This window comes from Bos javanicus, chromosome 28 (genome assembly GCF_032452875.1).
Source record: "Bos javanicus breed banteng chromosome 28, ARS-OSU_banteng_1.0, whole genome shotgun sequence".
Classification (NCBI taxonomy): Eukaryota; Metazoa; Chordata; class Mammalia; order Artiodactyla; family Bovidae; genus Bos; species Bos javanicus.
The window spans coordinates 30,302,845-30,320,781 of record NC_083895.1 but is presented as its reverse complement, the minus strand read 5'-3'; the positions used below and the strand labels follow the sequence as shown (position 1 = coordinate 30,320,781).

General features: G+C 37.6%; 1 protein-coding gene and 1 non-coding gene across 5 annotated transcripts in view; one reads left to right on the top strand and one right to left on the bottom strand.

Annotated features, from left to right (window-relative positions):
* MCU (mitochondrial calcium uniporter) overlaps positions 1 to 17,937 on the bottom strand; it is a 195,855-nt gene that overhangs the window by 19,893 nt on the left and 158,025 nt on the right. For all 4 annotated transcript variants that reach the window (XM_061405296.1, XM_061405297.1, XM_061405298.1 and 1 more), the window contains 2 exons: positions 9,470 to 9,640; positions 8,277 to 8,381 (listed from right to left, as the gene is read on the bottom strand). In XM_061405296.1, coding sequence (XP_061261280.1) covers positions 8,277 to 8,381; positions 9,470 to 9,640 — 276 coding nt within the window. The remainder of the gene's footprint in view (positions 1 to 8,276; positions 8,382 to 9,469; positions 9,641 to 17,937) is intronic.
* On the top strand, positions 4,554 to 4,660 carry LOC133240794 (U6 spliceosomal RNA). The gene has a single exon (XR_009734392.1). It is a non-coding gene; the product is annotated as a U6 spliceosomal RNA (small nuclear RNA).

Below are 17,937 nucleotides of genomic sequence, written 5' to 3'. Positions count from 1 at the left end.
TGAAACTCCAATACTTTAGCCATCTGATGTGAAGAACTGACTCTTTGGAAAAGACCCTGATGCTGGGAAAGATTGAAGGCAGGAGGGGAAGGAGACGACAGAGGATGAGATGGTTGGACAGCATCACTGACTTGATGGACATGAGTTTGAGCGAGCTTCAAGAGTTGGTGATGGACAGGGAAACCTGATGTGTTACAGTCCATAGGGTCACAGAGAGTCGGACACAACTGTACGACTGAACCGAACTGAACTGAGTTATTCACTACAGAGGCACATGCTCAGTCACTTCAGTCACGTCCAATTCTTTGCAACACCATGGACTGTAGATGGGCAAGCTCCTCTGTTCATGGGATTTCCCAGGCAAGAATACTGGAGTGGTTGCCATTTCCTTCTCCAGGGAATCTTCCCAAACAAGGGATCAAACCCACATCTTCTGCAGCTCCTTCATTGGCAAGCGGATTCTTTACCACTGAGCCACCTAGGAAGCCTCACTGTGGTGGGGAAAAATCAAATATAAGCTAGTTCCTTCCCTTAGTGAAACCTAATAATGATATTCACAAAATTGCAGAGCTAGCAAAAGATCTGACTGGTTGTCCAATGACTTTTATTTCATGCTCTTTCCTTTTCTATTTCCACTTTCAAATCATAATTACACTTAAAAGTGCTTAGCAATCCAGGGAGGGAGGAAGGGAGGAAAGAAGAAAGGAAGCAAGCATGCAAACTAAATAGACTCTCCATCTTCCTTTTCCTAATGAAGCACAGACGTTAATGATCAAATATGTGTGGTCAATCATAACCTGAAAATCTATTAAATCCAAAATCAGGCTTGGTATTTGTTTTATAAAAAAGTCAGTGTCTATTAAAATATCATTCACTGAAGACATATTTTAAAACTAATATTCATATTCTGAGTTCTGCTGTGTAGAAAATTTATTTTTTATTTCAATCTTTTCTTTCATGGCTTCTTCTGTATTTTATGGTATAGTCAGAAACATTTCTCAATCCAAGTTTGTTTCTCCATTGATTTTTTTTTTGCTACAATAAATTATAAAATAAGTAGTTAAGTGAATGGGTACATACATTTATACATTCATACAGTAGGTAGCAGCTATGAAAAAGAATAAGGAATTCTTTATGCTCTGGTATTTTAAGATTTTCAGAATACACTGTTAGGTAAGAAAAGCAATCTGGTGGCTTAATACCCTGACATTTAGTTTCACTGGAATGATGTTTCCCTAAATATCCCCAATTCCCCAAAATTCCCTGTATAGTTCTGAATTAGAGTTAGCCACAAGAGAGACTTAAGTGAGATTCTGGAAAGCAGGAGAGAAGCAGAAGCCCTGAAGAAGCTCTGAAGGTAGTAAGACAGATGCAGAGGTGCCTGGAGATGCCAGCGTGAGCCTGCTCTCCCTGGCTCTGCATCCGGCTCTTTATCCTCAGCGGCCACCTCTGAAGATTCACAGCAAATCACACCGTCAGGTGCACCTGCTAGAGCTGTGCTGTCCAAAACAGCAAGCGCTGGCCATGTGTGGCTGCTTGAATCAAAGTGAAATAGCATGTAAAATTCAGTTTCTCGGTCACACTAGCCACATTTCAAGTGCTCAGTAGGCACAGAGGGCTGATGGCTACCATACTAAACAGTGCAGAAATGTAACATTTTCATCATCACAGAAGTTCTATTTGATCACCCTGTCTCAGGGATTTCTCCACCAGCCCTTCTTTGCTAATTCTCCTTAACCTAAGAATTAAGGAGAATTTCCAGGTTCCCTGGCAAGCTTTGATTTGTCCACATTTGCCACCACTTCAAAATTAGTACCTTTTCTCTGATCTTCCAAGCTCCCCTTTACAGACTTACTTCTTTACTTTCATCTACAACTGTACAAAGTCTCATGCCTATAATAAATCTTTTATTCCACATCATTCAGAGCTCTGCTTCCCCAATTGAATCCTGACTGACATATGCAATATGTATGCTATGCTATTATTTGCATAAAAAGGGGAAAAATTATGCATTCACACTTGCTTATGAATGAACTATCTCTGACAGGAAACCTAAAAAACTAAGAAAAATGCTTGCTGGTAAGAGGAGAAAAGGGTGGCTGGTAAAACAGGAATGAGAAATTTTTTCCTATATATTCTTAGACTTTGGGATTTGAACATTGTGAATGTATTACCTATTCAAAACAAATAAGATTTTATGTGCTCCAACATACCTTCAAATGGCAATGAAAAGATTATAAAATGATAATTCATAGGAGATCAATCTTAGAGATTTCCAGTTCTAGACCTGGCTGAACAAAGAGCTGCTATCTTTCTGACCAGGTATCAGAGTAGCCCTGGCAAACTCAGGGGACTTAGCTTTATTTTGTTAAGATTTTCCTGACAGGGAGAATATGCTTCCATGATATTGTCATGGTAGAGGAAAACAACAACCTCAAACCCCTCAACCCTGAAAAATCTGCCCATATATTTGGAGATGAAATTATAGGAAGAGAGAAGATAAATCTGCTAATGGCTTAACTTCTGGATGATTTGAGTATGCTTCACTAAAAATTAATTAAGATGTTTATTAATGTTTCTGCACATGCCATCAATGCCAGGATAATTAAGGTACACAAAGATAGAGAAATGTGCAAAAATAATAGGTTAAACACTCTTTTCAGCTAGTATAATGGTTTGGAAAAGACTGGCTATTTGAGTCACTGGTATTTGGTTTGCCTGTTCAATTGTTTCTCTCAATTATTCACATTATTAGGACAGAAGCAAGGTCTCAAGTATCCTCTGGATGGATAAATGGGACAAAGGGCTCAATGGTGCCAATCAAAATGATCCTTCTCATTACAAACACTCTCAGACTCTTTGCAACCCCCATGGACTGCAGCCCACCAGGTGCCTAACTCCATAGGATTCTCCAGGCAAGAATACTAGAGTGGGTTGCCATTTCCTTTTCCAGGGGATCTTCTCAACCCAGGGATTGAACCCAGGTCTCCTGCATTGCAGGTGGATGCTTTATTGCCTGAGCTACTAGGGAAGCCCCAAGATCAAATTTAAAACCATCTAACTGCTACAATAACTACTTCTCTCATCCTGCAGAGGTCAGAGAGGAATCCAGCCATACGTAGCTATGGTAACCAAGAGAATGCAATGGAACTTGCAACTAGCCTTGCTACTATGACCTGCCCCTTTGTTCCATTTCAGCTTTTTCCTGGCTCTTCCCTCCAATTTTGGTGTTAGGTACAAGAGCTGTTAGTACTTAGGTATCTATGTACTATGTAGTACTTGTGATCTAATAATTATATTAGGATCTAATACAATTTAAATCCTACATGAATAAGTTCTCTATCCTCAGTGCCTGGTGAAGTGTGTGAAGTTAAAGTTTATTGGTGTACAATGTTCATAGAACATTTTTTAGTTCTAAAGTACTACCCAAACACAGGGAAAAGAAAAACAGGAGAAAAAAAGTGAAAATTAAAGGAGGGTAAGGAATGAGTTCTGAAAGAGATGGGAATACCAGACCACCTGATCTGCCTGAGAAACCTGTATGCAGGTCAGGAAGCAACAGTTAGAACTGGACATGGAACAACAGACTGGTCCCAAATAGGAAAAGGAGTACGTCAAGGCTGTATATTGTCACCCTGCTTATTTAACTTATATGTAGAGTACATCATGAGAAACACTGGGCTGGAAGAAACACAAGCTGGAATCAAGATTGCTGGGAGAAATATCAATAACCTCAGATATGCAGATGACACCACTCTTATGGCAGAAAGTGAAGAGGAACTAAAAAGCCTCTTGATGGAACTGAAAGAGGAGAGTGAAAAAGTTGGCTTAAAGCTCAACATTCAGAAAACGAAGATCATGGCATCTGGTCCCATCACTTCATGGGAAATAGATGGGGAAACAGTGGAAACAGGGTCAGACTTTATTTTTGGGGGCTCCAAAATCAGTGCAGATGGTGATCGCAGCCATGAAATTAAAAGACACTTACTCCTTGGAAGAAAAGTTATGACCAACCTAGATAGCATATTCAAAAGCAGAGACATTACTTTGCCAACACAGGTCCGTCTAGTCAAGGCTATGGTTTTTCCAGTGGTCATGTATGGATGTGAGAGTTGGACTGTGAAGAAAGCTGAGCACCAGAGAATTAATGCTTTTGAACTGTGGTGTTGGAGAAGACTCTTGAGAGTCCCTTGGACTGCAAGGAGATCCACCCAGTCCATTCTGAAGGAGATCAGTCCTGGGTGTTCTTTGGAAGGAATGATGCTAAAGCTGAAACTCCAGTACTTTGGCCACCTCATGCGAAGACTTGACTCATTGGAAAAGACTCTGATGCTGGGGGGGATTGTGGGCAGGAGGAGAAGGGGACAACAGAGGATGAGATGGGTGGATGGCATCACCGACTCAATAGAAGTGAGTTTGAGTGAACTCCGGGAGTTGGTGATGGACTGGGAGGCCTGGCGTGCTGCGTGATTCATGGGGATACAACTGAGCGACTGAACTGAACTGAAGGAATGAGTAGAAAAAACTGTGTCAAGACTTTAAAAACTATTCTGGTGCTCACTTTGGCAGCACATATAGTAAAACTGGAACGATACAGAGAAGATTAGCATGGCCCCTGTGCAAGGATGGCATGCAAATTCATGAAACGTTTCACATTTTTCTGTATCAACCTAGAGGGGTGGGATGGGGAGGGAGAAGGGAGGGAGGTTCAAGAGGGAGGGGACACGTATGCCTATGGCTGATTCATGCTGATGTCTGACAGAAAACAACAAAATTCTGTAAAGCAATTATCCTTCAATTAAAAAATTTATTAATTAAAAAAAGAAATAGGAAAAAAAACTATTCTGGGACAGTTTTCCTTCATTAACTATTTTAACTTTTATTAGATAAACTGTATTTGTCCATCTGCGAGGTGTATATACAGAACCCTAGTGTGCTCGTCACCTAACACCCAAACCTAGCGCTGCCAGTTCACTTTCTCCATTTGTGAGTGAAAGCCGCTCAGTCGTGTCCGACTCTTTTCCACCCCATGGACTATACAGTCCATGGAGTTCCCCAGGCCAGAATACTGGAGTGGGTAGCCTTTCCCTTCTCTAGGGGATCTTCCCAACCTAGGGATCGAACCCAGGTCTCCCACATTGCAGGCGGATTCTTTACCAGCTGAGCCACAAGGGAAGCCCAACAATACCAGAGCGGGTAGCCTATCTTCCTGATCTAGGAATTAAACCGGGTCTCCTGCACTGCAGGTGGATTCTTTACCAACTGTGCTTTCACTAAAAACAGTTACAATGTTGAGACCAATAGGCTTACTCTTCTGGATGAGCAGCCTCCCTCTCAATACAGAAATTCAACTGTTTTCTTACTGAATGCAACTGGAAAAGAATGGTAACTTGGATGCCCGCATTATCTCCCTCAGACAGGGAGAGGAAGATAATGTAATGGAAACACTACCTTGTGTGTGTGTACTGAGTCGCTGAATCACGTCTGACTCTCCGAGACCCTATGGACTGTAAGTAACACACCAGGTTCCTCTGTCCATGGGATTCGCCAGGCACAAATACTGGAGTGGGTTGCCATGCCTCCTCCAGGGTATCTTTCTGACCCAGGGATCAAACCTGCGTCTCCTGCATTGGCAGGCAGATTCTTTACCACTGAACCACATAGGGAGCCCTAAAACTTACATTTTTTCAAAAGAAAAAAAAACTTAGTTTTACTATGTTTTAAAAGTTAAGGGGAAAAGTGTTTATAAACTTAAAGGAGTATTATTTAAGCTTCTGTGAAAAATGGTATATAAGGACTGAATCTCTCATTGGCTAAGAAAGCAGAGCTGAAAGAGCTTTGATGTCTAGATTTAAATATTAAAATTATCTTTTTAAGTTCTATAATAATGCTGCTAATGAGCTTACCAAATTTCACATTTCAATTTACAATTATCCCATGAATTAGAGACTTCTGACCCTTGCAAACTTCACGTCTGTCTTCTAGCGAAGGTGGACAGATATTCTACAGCTCTGAGGTACAGATAAGTCAAAGAGTTATATATGGCTACCACATTGATTACCAAAGAATCAAATATAATTTCTCCCCTTTTCGGTTTCTACCTTTATTTTCCTTATTCAACTTGAGAATAGTCTTATTAAAAAAACTAAAACATATTCATTTCTATTTAAAAAACATAGTATTAGGACAAGATGGTTGGAAATATTCATTGATTTAAATACCTCTAGTTTTTGAAAACATAATAGATAGAAGCTTGTATCATTACTTTCATGATTGTTATACCTTACATAAGACTACATTAGTCAACTTTTAATATTTTAGTGAGATTCTATTTCCTTTGGACATATACCCCAGAGTGGGATGCTGAATCATGTGGCAGTTCCATGTTGGTAAAAGTTCCATGCTGGTAAAAATTAATTTTATAATTATAAGATGAATAAGTTCTGGGGATCTAATGTACAGCATAATGACTATGGTTAAAACTGCAACGTATACTTGAAAGTGGCTAAGAAAGTAGACATCAAGTATTCTCATCAAAAAGAAATGGTAACTGTGAAATAGTTCCTCTAGGCCCTCCTGCGCCCGCGCAGCCACGGCTCCTTGGACATGGGGTTGCTCCTCCCAGCTGCCGCCCCTGGCCTCATGAAATGATGGAGGTATTAACTAATCTTACTGTGATAATCATTTCTCAACACCTAAGTGTATCAAATTATCACACTGTATATCTTAAATGTACATAATATTATGTGTCAATTATATATCAATAAACCTATGGAAAAAATACAAAAACTAAGTAAAATAAGGCCTGTACTTCTGCTATTTTAGAGAACTTTCTAGTTCAAGAATCAGAGAATAAAGAAGAAAAACACATTAGCATAGCTAATATATATAGCTAACAATTCCTGGTTTACATGTTTAGTTATTCTAACTTAACTATTAAAGGATACTTTAACTCACTTAATTCACTCAATATAGAATGATTACCTAAGTCAACAAGTATGTAAAAATCACAGGACCTTCCCTCTGAGCACTTGAAAAAGGATTACGAAGGATTCAGAGAAGACAGTGATCACTTCTGGTTGGCTGGGAGTCAGAGAAAGAATAGGATCATGAAAGGCTTCATGGAAGAGCTGACATCGATGATTTTGACATGAGGAAATGGTAAAAAAGGAAAAAGGCATCTCAGGAAAGGTGAGCAAACACTAACACGGCAAAGAATGAGGACATATATAGTTCAGGAAAGCACAAAGGAGCACACAGTGGAGGGAAAGTAGCATCATTTAAAAGGAAAAGAGAAAAAATTTAAAGGTAGAGGCAAGCCAGATTTTGAGGAAGGCATTCAATACTTAGGCTTTTACCTTTTCTACATTAGGGACAATTCACAAAAGAAGAATGGAGGGGACTTCCCTAGCGGACCAGTGGTTAGGAATCTGTGATTCCACTGTAGGGGGCACAGGTTTGATTCCTCGTCATGGAACTAGAATTCTGTGCAGCAAAAAAAAAAACAAAACAAAAAGCAGAATGGAAAAAAACAAATGTCTTAGGAAGCTGATGGATGCGGTGGTGGTAATAAGAGGGGAATTAACAACATCAGCAAGCGACTATCAAGGCAAAGAGAGAAAAATGACCAAAAAGACACACTTCAAAGTGCTATTTCAGAGGGTTATTTAATACCATCAGTACTGTGCAGAGTCACATTGGAGAGCAGAGTGAAAAGAAAAATCAGTAATACTGATTGTCTTTATTTAAATTTTTGATGTTTTATCAGGAATTTTTTGCATTAACTTTGGTTTTTAACAGTAGTTCTTTAAAATACTTGATTACTGAGTTTCTTGGCGTGTTCTTAGAATCTGCACCTAAGACAAACATCCTAACTTTTTCCACACAAAAGCGTATACATGTCAGAAATTCCCAAGAACAATTATTGTACAATAACTGACTTTCAGAATGCTAACCCTTAGCCATCAAAAAAAGTGGGGTTAATTCCTGTTACATACATTTAAGAGGACAGGGAGTTCCATAATTTGTTTACAAAAGGTTCCTCAAATAACATTAAAGTAATGTTACTTTTAGCTTGAATGGAGGGAAGGAGTTTAAGTTATGTAGAACACTTCTGGTTTCTGTTTTAGTCAGTATACTAGCCAAGTGCTACCTATATGTAAAACTTAGAGTATTCTTTGAATACTGTCTGTTTCTCAAGTTTATCCAGGGAAAAACAAAGTTCTTTCCAAAAGCCCTTCTCATGTTTCTCTGACCTTATCAAGGTTACTTTTTACCTCTCTTTGGTGGTCGTACATGATACGTTAAGTCATTAATGACCAGCTTAAAGTCGTCAAGGAGGAGGAGGTCTATTCCTGTTGAGGCAGCAACTCGAACGCCATCTGTGAAAAATTTAAATGTGAAAAATTTAATTTGTCATATGTCCATAATTATTCAAGAGTGGTCAGGAAAGAAAGCAATCCTCAAAATAGATTTTAAAATTATGTCTTTTAAATTTCAGTTAGCTTTTTGCCTTATCCCCAAACTCTATGCGAAATAAAGCTTATACTACCTGAGGCTTTTTGTTTTCGTGGCCTCAAGTCTGTGAAGATTTAACAACGTACTTTTCTGGCAGAACTTTATGAACAAATGAAATAATTACATAGGTGTCATCTGGAAACCTAGGGTCACTGGGAGAGCTGCATGGATGTCTATTTGTCTATGATGGAAATTGGTTGTTAAAAAACCAACATCTTCTAGTATATGGAACTTTGAAGTACAGTTACTGATTAGTTGCCAATAATTCAGTAGGGGCAGAGGCTAGGGTGAGCAAAGTACACCAAGTTCATCTATTAATTATGAGTTGAGAATTAAGCATATTTAAACTACAGGGACTTACTGTACTAGGCTTTTATGTTTTCTGTACATTTAAAATTTTTCAAAGTGAAAGTGGTAAAAATGTAAGGCACTTAAAAAATAAATAAATGAAATGGATGTCATGTCAAGTGGGAATTTTAGTGCCTTATTTTCTGTTATTTTCAAATCCCATGTCTTTATTTTATAAACGTTTATGTGAAAGACATAAAAAGATCTAAAAAGAAGTCCTAATATTTCATATCTTCAGAGATAATGGCTCAACTACTGGTTAAGTTTATTCTATGCCTAAGGTAATGACAAAAGGTCTCAAAAGTATAAAATGTGACTGATGGCGCATTTTTGCCCATGGCATTATATGTGAGGTGCTTTTGAATGAGATCCCTGTGTATTAATATATACCCTTACTAAAACTGAACAATCATATTCTAAAAACTGGGAGAGAAATCACTGTCTCTCCTGACATTTGCTAAGCAAAAAATTCTGTCCTGAAGTTAAAAGCATGTGATTCATTTGCAGCATGTGTGTGTGTGTGTGTGTGTGTGTGTGTGTGCATAGAATCAGTTTACCAGGGGAACAAGGGGTGGGTGGAAATGAATAATGAAGGTGACTATACCTGGTGAATAGATTGCAACTCTGTCAATGCCCCGGTCCTCTTCTTGTAGTTGTCGTAAAAACACACCAACAGAGTCTGAGATAGGTTTGAGTGTGAACTGACAGCGTTCACGCCGGGATGGTAGCCTCACAGATATCACAGGTAACCCATTTTGATACACCACTGTCACATCTGAATGAAAAAGACCCATAATCATATGATAATCAGATTTCATTAAAAGTTAAAGTGATATTATTAATCTTCTTAAATGGGGGTTTACTACTATTAGTGTGGTTTAAAATGTTTCCAAAGGTTCAAGAATATGCCCTTTAGCTTTAATTGAAGATTATTCTGGGAATTGGCTTATGGAAGATTATATCTATCACATAAATCACTTTTCAGAACAAATAAAATATGCAGAGGATTATCTTTCAAGTGGGTCAAGAGGAGGCTTTCCCAGAAACTTGAGGTAAAGTTCTTGGTATTGGTGAATACAAACCCTGATTCCATTTACTAAAATTTTATTAAGTAGCCAGAGATTGCAGGGCCAAATTCTATATCCTGTAGGAGATGGCTCTTGGGAGCCAGAGCTTTCAAGGATTCGTGGGGGAATAACATGTGAAAGTATACCAATAAGTAAGACTTACTCAAGGACAGCAATTCGTATTTATAGTACATATAATATTACATCCAAAGTGCTTGATAAATAAGCATTCTCTTATACAATGTGGACATACTATGATACAATAAAAAACAATTTCTTTTAAGTTCTCTTGAACATTTTCCTGAGGTTAGCAAGAAGTCAAAGCTCAACATTTTGGGACTTACTAACAGAAAGTTATTAAGGGAAACATTAACATAAGCTACACAACTGACAGGATTTTCTACAACACTTTGGCACAGAATTCCTTATTTTCTTGTTTTATTCCTTAATTCTTAATTTACAGAACCTTAGTCTCTAAAACAAGTGTCAGAATAACTCTTTCAAATCATTTTCAAATGAATTTTCAAATAACTTTTGAACAAGAATTTTTTACACAAGCAACCAAGCATTTAAAGGTGGTAGGTAATTTAGCATTAGCCTGTAAAAGGAAAACAGGGTATGGAGTCAAATCTGGCACGGAATCCTGACTTTAACTTTGGACATATTATATAACTTCTGTGAGCCTCACCTTTTCATGTATCAAATGGATTTAATCCCTAACTGAGACAGTTGTTGTGAGGAATAAATTAACCATTTATAACATACTGCTTTTAGATGAGTGGTTTATTAGCTTTTAAAAAAAATAATTAAAAGATACATTCTATAAAGTTTGTAAGGATTCATACTCCTTAAAACTGAAGAGAAGAAATTACATAGAACAGTGTTCTGAATTTTCTAAATGCATTAAACTTTCATAATTGTAGTCATTTACATCTTTTTTCCTCACCCGATCTAGTAAATGACAACGCCTATAATGAACACAGAAGCCTCACACTACAGTCTTCATGACTTAAATAACGCTTATTGAAACACAGTTTATCAATAACAAAATACATTCTTATTTGAAATGAGTATTTGATGAATTCTGATGTACCAGGATAAAGAACATTTCTATTAGCCCCCCAATTCTCTTGACCTCATTCCAGTTAACCCCTGGGCAACTACTGATTGGATTTTTGTCACCATGGATTACGTTTAGTGTTTAGACTTCTGTACTGCTGGAATAGCACAGCATGTGCTCTTCTGTACCTGGGTGACTTTGAGATTCATCCATGTTGTCACATGCACTGGTATTGATTTGTTTTTACTGCTGAGCAGCATCTAACTATACATGGACACACTGTAATTTTGTTCATCCATTTACATGGATGTTCATCCATTACATGACTGACATGTCGATTGTTTCCAGGTTTTGACTACTATGAATAAGCTCTTTATGATTATTTACTTAGAAGTCTCTGAGTAGACATTTGTTTTTGTGGTATACCTTTTCTCATCCTTTTACTTTTAACCTACCCATGTCTTTATATTTTAAGTGGGTTTCCTGCAGTCTTGCTATTTTATCCAATCTGACAATCTCTGTCTTTTAAAGTATGTATATCTTTTGCATTTAATAAATTATAAATATGGTTATGTATAAGTCTGCCCTCTTGCTACTTTTCTTGACTCAATTCTTTCTTTTACTTTCCATCTATTCTTGCCCTCTTTTAGATTAACTGAGTATTTTTATGATTACATTTAATCTCTACTATGGGCTTCCCTGGTGTCTCAGCGGTAAATAATCTGCCTGCCAATGCAGGAGACCCAGGTTAGATCCCTGGGTTGGGAAGATACCGTGGAAAAGGAAATGGCAACCTACTCCAGTATTCTTGCTTGGGAAATCCCTTGGACAGAGGAGCCTGCTGGATTACAGTCCATGGGATTACAAAGGAGTTGGACATAACTTAGCAACTAAACAACAATACCAACAACAAACTGGCTTATTAACTGTACCTCTTCATGGTTTTGGGTTACTCTACAGCAAGTAATGGCAGTGTTTTTCTATAAAGGGTAGATATCAAATACTTTAGGTTTTTGGCAGTCATAAAATCTCTGTTGCAACCTAAGACTCTGCATTGCGGTACAAAAGCAGTCCCAGGCACTATGAAAACAAATACGCATGGCCGTGTTGCAACAAACTGTATTTACAAAATTAAGCAGTGTACTGGACTTGGCCTATTGGGTCTGCAGAACCCACCTCAAGGGTTTGCAATATACATCTTTAATTATCACAGTTAACCTTCAGGTCATATTATACCACTTTAGATATAGTGTAAGAACCTTATAACAATATGCTTCCATTTCCCCTGCATTGTGCTACTGTTCTACATTTTATTTCTACATGTTACAAACCACAAACTATTTTTACTTTGACAATGAATTATATTTTAAAAATTTCAAAATGAGAAAAATGTCTTTTACATTTATGTGCATATTTACCCTCTGGTGTTCCTCTTTTTTTTTTTTTTTGGTATAATCCACATTTCCATTTGGTATCATTTTCCTTTTGTCTCATGAGATTCCTTACACATTTCTTGTTGGGCAGATATGTTGGCAATAAATTCTCTCAGTTTTGGTTAAGTCCAAAAAAGTCTTTATTTCATCTTCATCTTTGAAAGACAATTCTGCTGTCTAAAAATCTAGTTTTTTTTCCCTTCCAGTACCCTAAAGAACTTCTAGTTTGTACAGTATGTTATACATTTGTGTACATTCTTATCTTTGTTCCTTTGTATACAGTATGTCTTTTTCCCTCTGGCTGCTTTTAATATTTTATCTTTATCATTGGTTTTCAGCAATCTGATTACAATGTTCTTCTCTATGGTTTTCTTTATGATTGTGCTGTTTGGGAATTGTTAAATTTCTTAGGTCTGTGGGCTCATCATTTTCATCAAATTTATAAAAACTCTGGCCATTATTCAAATATTTTTCATGTCTCCCACACCTCTCCTTCTGGATTCCAATTACACTCATATCATACCATGTGGTACTGTCACACAGGGCACTGAAGCTCTTTTCATATATTTCAGTTTTCTCAGATTCATTTTGGATGGTTTTAATTGCTATGTTCTTCAATGTCACTGATCTTTTCCTCTGTAGTAGTTAATCTGCTATTAATTCCATCCATACTGGTTTTCATTTCATATATATTTTCATCTCTAGAAGTTCCATTTGTTTATTGTTCTATTTTCTATTGTATTATGCTTATGTTTTTTCTTTTCTTTCCATGAATATAAGAATCATATTTATAATAACTATTTTAAAATCTTTATCTGTTAATTCCATCATTCCTAGGTCTGGTTCTATTGACTAATTCCTGCCCCCACCCACAACCCTGCAGCTTCATCATATGCCTAGTAGTTCTTGACTGGAGATTAGACATTGTGACTTTTACATTGCTGAATGCTGGATTTTGTTGTATAGTTACTGCATATTAGCTTGATCCTCTAGAGTCTTTTAAGACAAATCTAGAGAATCCTTGGCCCCCTTCCAAGCTATGCTTTTTCTGGGAGTCTCTACTGAATGTTCATGTAGTCAGAGATGCCTCGCCTCTCTAGCTGGAGAGAAGTCAAACGATTTCTGGCCCTGAGTGAGCACTAAGAGTTATTCATTTCAAAGCTTCTGCTGCTGCTAAGTCGCTTCAGTCGTGTCCGATTCTGTGCAACCCCACAGACGGCAGCCCACCAGGCTCCCCTGTCCACAGGATTCTCTAGGCAAAAAACTGGAGTGGGTTGCCACTTTGTTCTCCTTTACAGCTTCTGGTAATTGCTATCTCCTGGGAAGTTGTTATAGCCTGGCTTTGTGGCTTAGAATTTAACCAAAGCCTCAGGCTGTGAGCTGAAGCAATGTAAGATTAATTTCATTTGCTTCTCTTTCCTCAGATCAAAGTCCTGTCTAGCCTATTGTCCAGTGTTAAAAACAGTATTTTCATGTGTTTTTATCTGGTGTTCTAACTGTTGACAGCAGGATAGCAATTCCCACAGCAGTTAATGCTTTGTGGATACATGATTTGAATTTTTACATAAAAAATAAAAAGCAGAGTCATAAATCTCTATTTATTCTTTCCAAAGGACAGTCTGAGTTTTCTAAGGAAAATGAGGCCAAAATAGTAATATAAAGTTAATACATAGTATGTACCATCTAAAGTTTTCAATATCTAAAACAACTTGAAATTTTTGTCATTTTCTTTCTCGTTTTTAAAAGAATCCTTAGCCATCCATTGCTTCTTTAAAGTCAGAGCCAGTAATGTTAGGGGAAGCACACTGATTGAAAACGCCCACCCTGGCCAGGCACCACAGTAATTATCTGCATGAGTGTTTTACGACAGGAGGTTCTGGTAAGGAACAGGGAACTAATAAGCCTCCACCAACCAGAAGAGTTCGGGAAAGGTCAAAAGGAGACACCACCTGTCCAACCACCTCCCAGAATCCTTCTCTCTGGCATCCGTCTTGGCTGAACAAGGTGTGTACCACCAGGAAGGACTCTGAGTCAGAATGATTGGCTAAAGACAACCCGGAAACTAATCCCATCACCGTAAAACCCGAGACTGCAAACCATGTGACAGAGCAGTTCTCTTGGGTTCCCTTACCCTACTGCTCTCCTCCGGGTGCCCTTTCCCAATAAAATCTCTTGCTTTGTCAGCACATGTGTCTCCTCGGACAATTCATTTCCGAGTGTTGGACAAGAGCCCAGTTTCGGGCCCTGGAAGGGGTCCCCCTTCCTGCAATAGTAACATAAATATCCATATTTGTTCTATAAGCAGTAATGATGATGGGGGTCATAAAATTAGGTGACTAACTTGTCTACCTGGTGTTCCCCCTCACCACCATCCAGTCTTCTTTCTACATGTGAAAATATTCAACCACAGATTTCAAGAAGTAGTCAGAGTTGAATTAAAATAAAAGATAAGAATCTGTGAATCTTAAACACATAAACTATGGGCGATTTCACTAATATATCAGTTTCACGGGTAAGTGCTTAGGGATTACTGTTTCAAAATAACTGAGACAAAGTAAACAGGCAAAATTAAGGGTTTTATCACTCAGTTTAACTTTTTTAAGATTATGAAATTGTTAAAAGGAGTTAAATATGAAAGCTTTGAAAAACTTGGCAAAGATAGCACATTTCAGAACTAACAAATCTTTAATATAATACGGCTTTCGAAATAAATCCCCAGGTCTCATTCTTTCCCACACACTCAATTGTAATGCAAATACTAGATTTCTTGTTTTGCAACCAAAGAATAACAATTACCAAAGTTCCTCAAGTTTAATAATATACAAAATGGCTGTAGGTTGTAGTGAAGTCACAATGGGAGTTTACAAGCTAATGACAGCTGTCAGCTACTATTCTCTAGAGTCAAATATTCTTTTCAAATGCAAATTGCATCAAGTAGCTTTTTGGTTGGTTAAAAAAAAATCTTTTGCTCTGATTTCCATTTCAATAAATAAGAAATAATCTAAAGTAAGTTCTGGAGCAGTGTACTTCAAAGAAACCTAGAAGTTATGGGGCATCCAATATAAATACTGAGAGACAGAATATGACAACTGAAGTAGGAATAAAAATTAAAAGGCAAGGAATTTTCCAGAGTAAAAAGAGAACTGCAAGGACAACAGACATCGGGGTAAAGAAGTAATATATTAAATAAATTTTTAAAAAATGCTTGGGAGAATTATAGAAAAAGCCCTATAGTAAAAATGCTTGTTATTTAACCAATTGTTAAAATTCATAGGAGGAAAATTAATCGGTGTTAAAAATAATTATCAAAATCTCCTCTAAAATATATAATTTTATGAACACTGTGACTGAACACAAGTTTGTGTGCCTGATGGACAGAGAGGTCAAACAAACTGAAATGTCAAAGTCTGATACAGAGAAAGGTTTATTGCAGGGCCAATCAAGGAAAATGGGTGGCTCAAAAATCCCAAACTCCCCAACAGTTTAGGGGGAGAAGTTTTTTGTTTTTTTTTTAAATACTATTAATTTATTTTTAATTGAAGGATAATTGCTTTACAGAATTTTGTTGTTTTCTGTCAAACCTCAATATGAATCAGCCATAGGTATATATATGTCCCCTCCCTCTTGAACCTCCCTCCCATCTCCCTCCCATCCCACCCCTCTAGGTTGATACAGAGCCCCTGTTTGAGTTCCCTGAGACATACAGCAAATTCTTACTGGCTCTCTATTTTACATATGGTAATGTAAGTTTCCATGTTACTCTCTCCATACATCTCACCCTCTCTTCCCCTCCCCCCATGTCCTTAAATCTGTTCTCTATGCTTGTTTCTCTACTGCTGCCCTGCAATTAAATTCTTTGGTACCATCTTTCTAGATTCCATACATATGCGTTAGTATATCTTTCTCTTTCTGACTTAGCTTTACTCTGTATAATAGGCTCTAGGTTCATCCACCTCATCAGAACTGACTCAAATGCATTCGTTTTTATGGCTGAGTAATATTCCATTGTGTATATGTACCACAACTTCTTTATCCATTCATCTGTCAATGGACAGCTAGGTTGCTTCCAGGTTGTAGCTATTATAAATAGTGCTGCAATGAACACTGGGGTACATGTGTCTTCAATTTTGACCTACTCAGGGTATATGCCTAGGAGTGGGATTACTGGGTCATATGGTGGTTTTGTTCCTAGTTTTTTAAGGAATCTGGGGGAGAAGTTTTTATAGGCAAAGTTCGGGGTGAGGGCTGCAGGGTTTGTGACTTTCTTTTGATTGGTTGATGGTGAGGTAACTGGGTGCCCCAGGAATCATGTCCTCAGTCTGAAGTTACCATCTTTCACCTGGGTGAGGGCTTCAGTTCCTGCAGAAGAGCTCAAAAATATTATATGGATATACATTTAATTCATATTATATGTATATACTGCCCCAAGGCTGCCCTATTGTTTCTTGATTGCTCCTCCCTTGTTTCTGCATTCCCTCTGCTCCCTGATTAGCAATTGTTTGAATCAGCCCTTTGGAACCTAGAAGGCTGAATGAAGCCTATTTTCTATAAACAAGAAATGGGGACCCAGAAAGGATTTGTACACAGGAGACCCACAGGGTCTTGCTTGGTTTCAATAAAACTGTATACCTCTTAAAGATTTATTATGAAAAAGGAAAAGGTATAATAAGGAAGCACATTTAGGGTGTTCTCTGCAGAGATACTTAGAACTGAACTTTATATGATAGATGATTCCAGTGGCTTATGACTTTGCTATCATCTGTTTCTTTTCTTTCTCTTTTTCTCTACTATTCTGCATCAAGAATATGAAATACAATAATATTATTTTAGTGTTGGAAGGGTTAAAAGAAATCATACAGACAATAAGGGCCGTTCTTCTATGCTGCTGTTGCTTAGTCATGAAGTCGTGTCCAACTTTTTTGCAACCCCATTTCCTTTACCATGGAAAATGGTGCCATTTCCTTCACCAGGGGATCTTCCTGACCAGGGATCAAACCTGTGTCTCCTGCATTGGCATGCAGATTCATCACTGAGCTAGGTGGAAAGCCTGCCCTTCTTCTATAGCTAAGAACAATAAAGTGCAACAAGGTTAGATGATATTCCTAAGGTCCATCCATGTTGTCCCAAATGGCAAGATGTCATTCTTTTTTATGGAATATGCTATTGTACATATATACCACTTCTTTATCCATTCATCTATCTGTGGACACGTAGGTTACTCTGGTATCTTGGTTATTGTAAATAATGCTATAGTTAACATAAGGGTGCATATATCTTCTCAAATTAGTGTTTTTATTTTCTTCAAAAAAAATTCCTGAAAGTAGGTTGCTTAATCATATTATAGTAGTTCTATTTTTAACTTTTTTGAGGAACCTCCATACTGGTTTCCATAGTTGCTATGCCAATTTACATTCCCACCTTTTCTTCACATTCTCCACAACACTGTTATTTCCTTTTTGGTAAAAGCCATTCTGAAAGGTATAAGTGATATCTCATTGTAGTGTGATTTGCA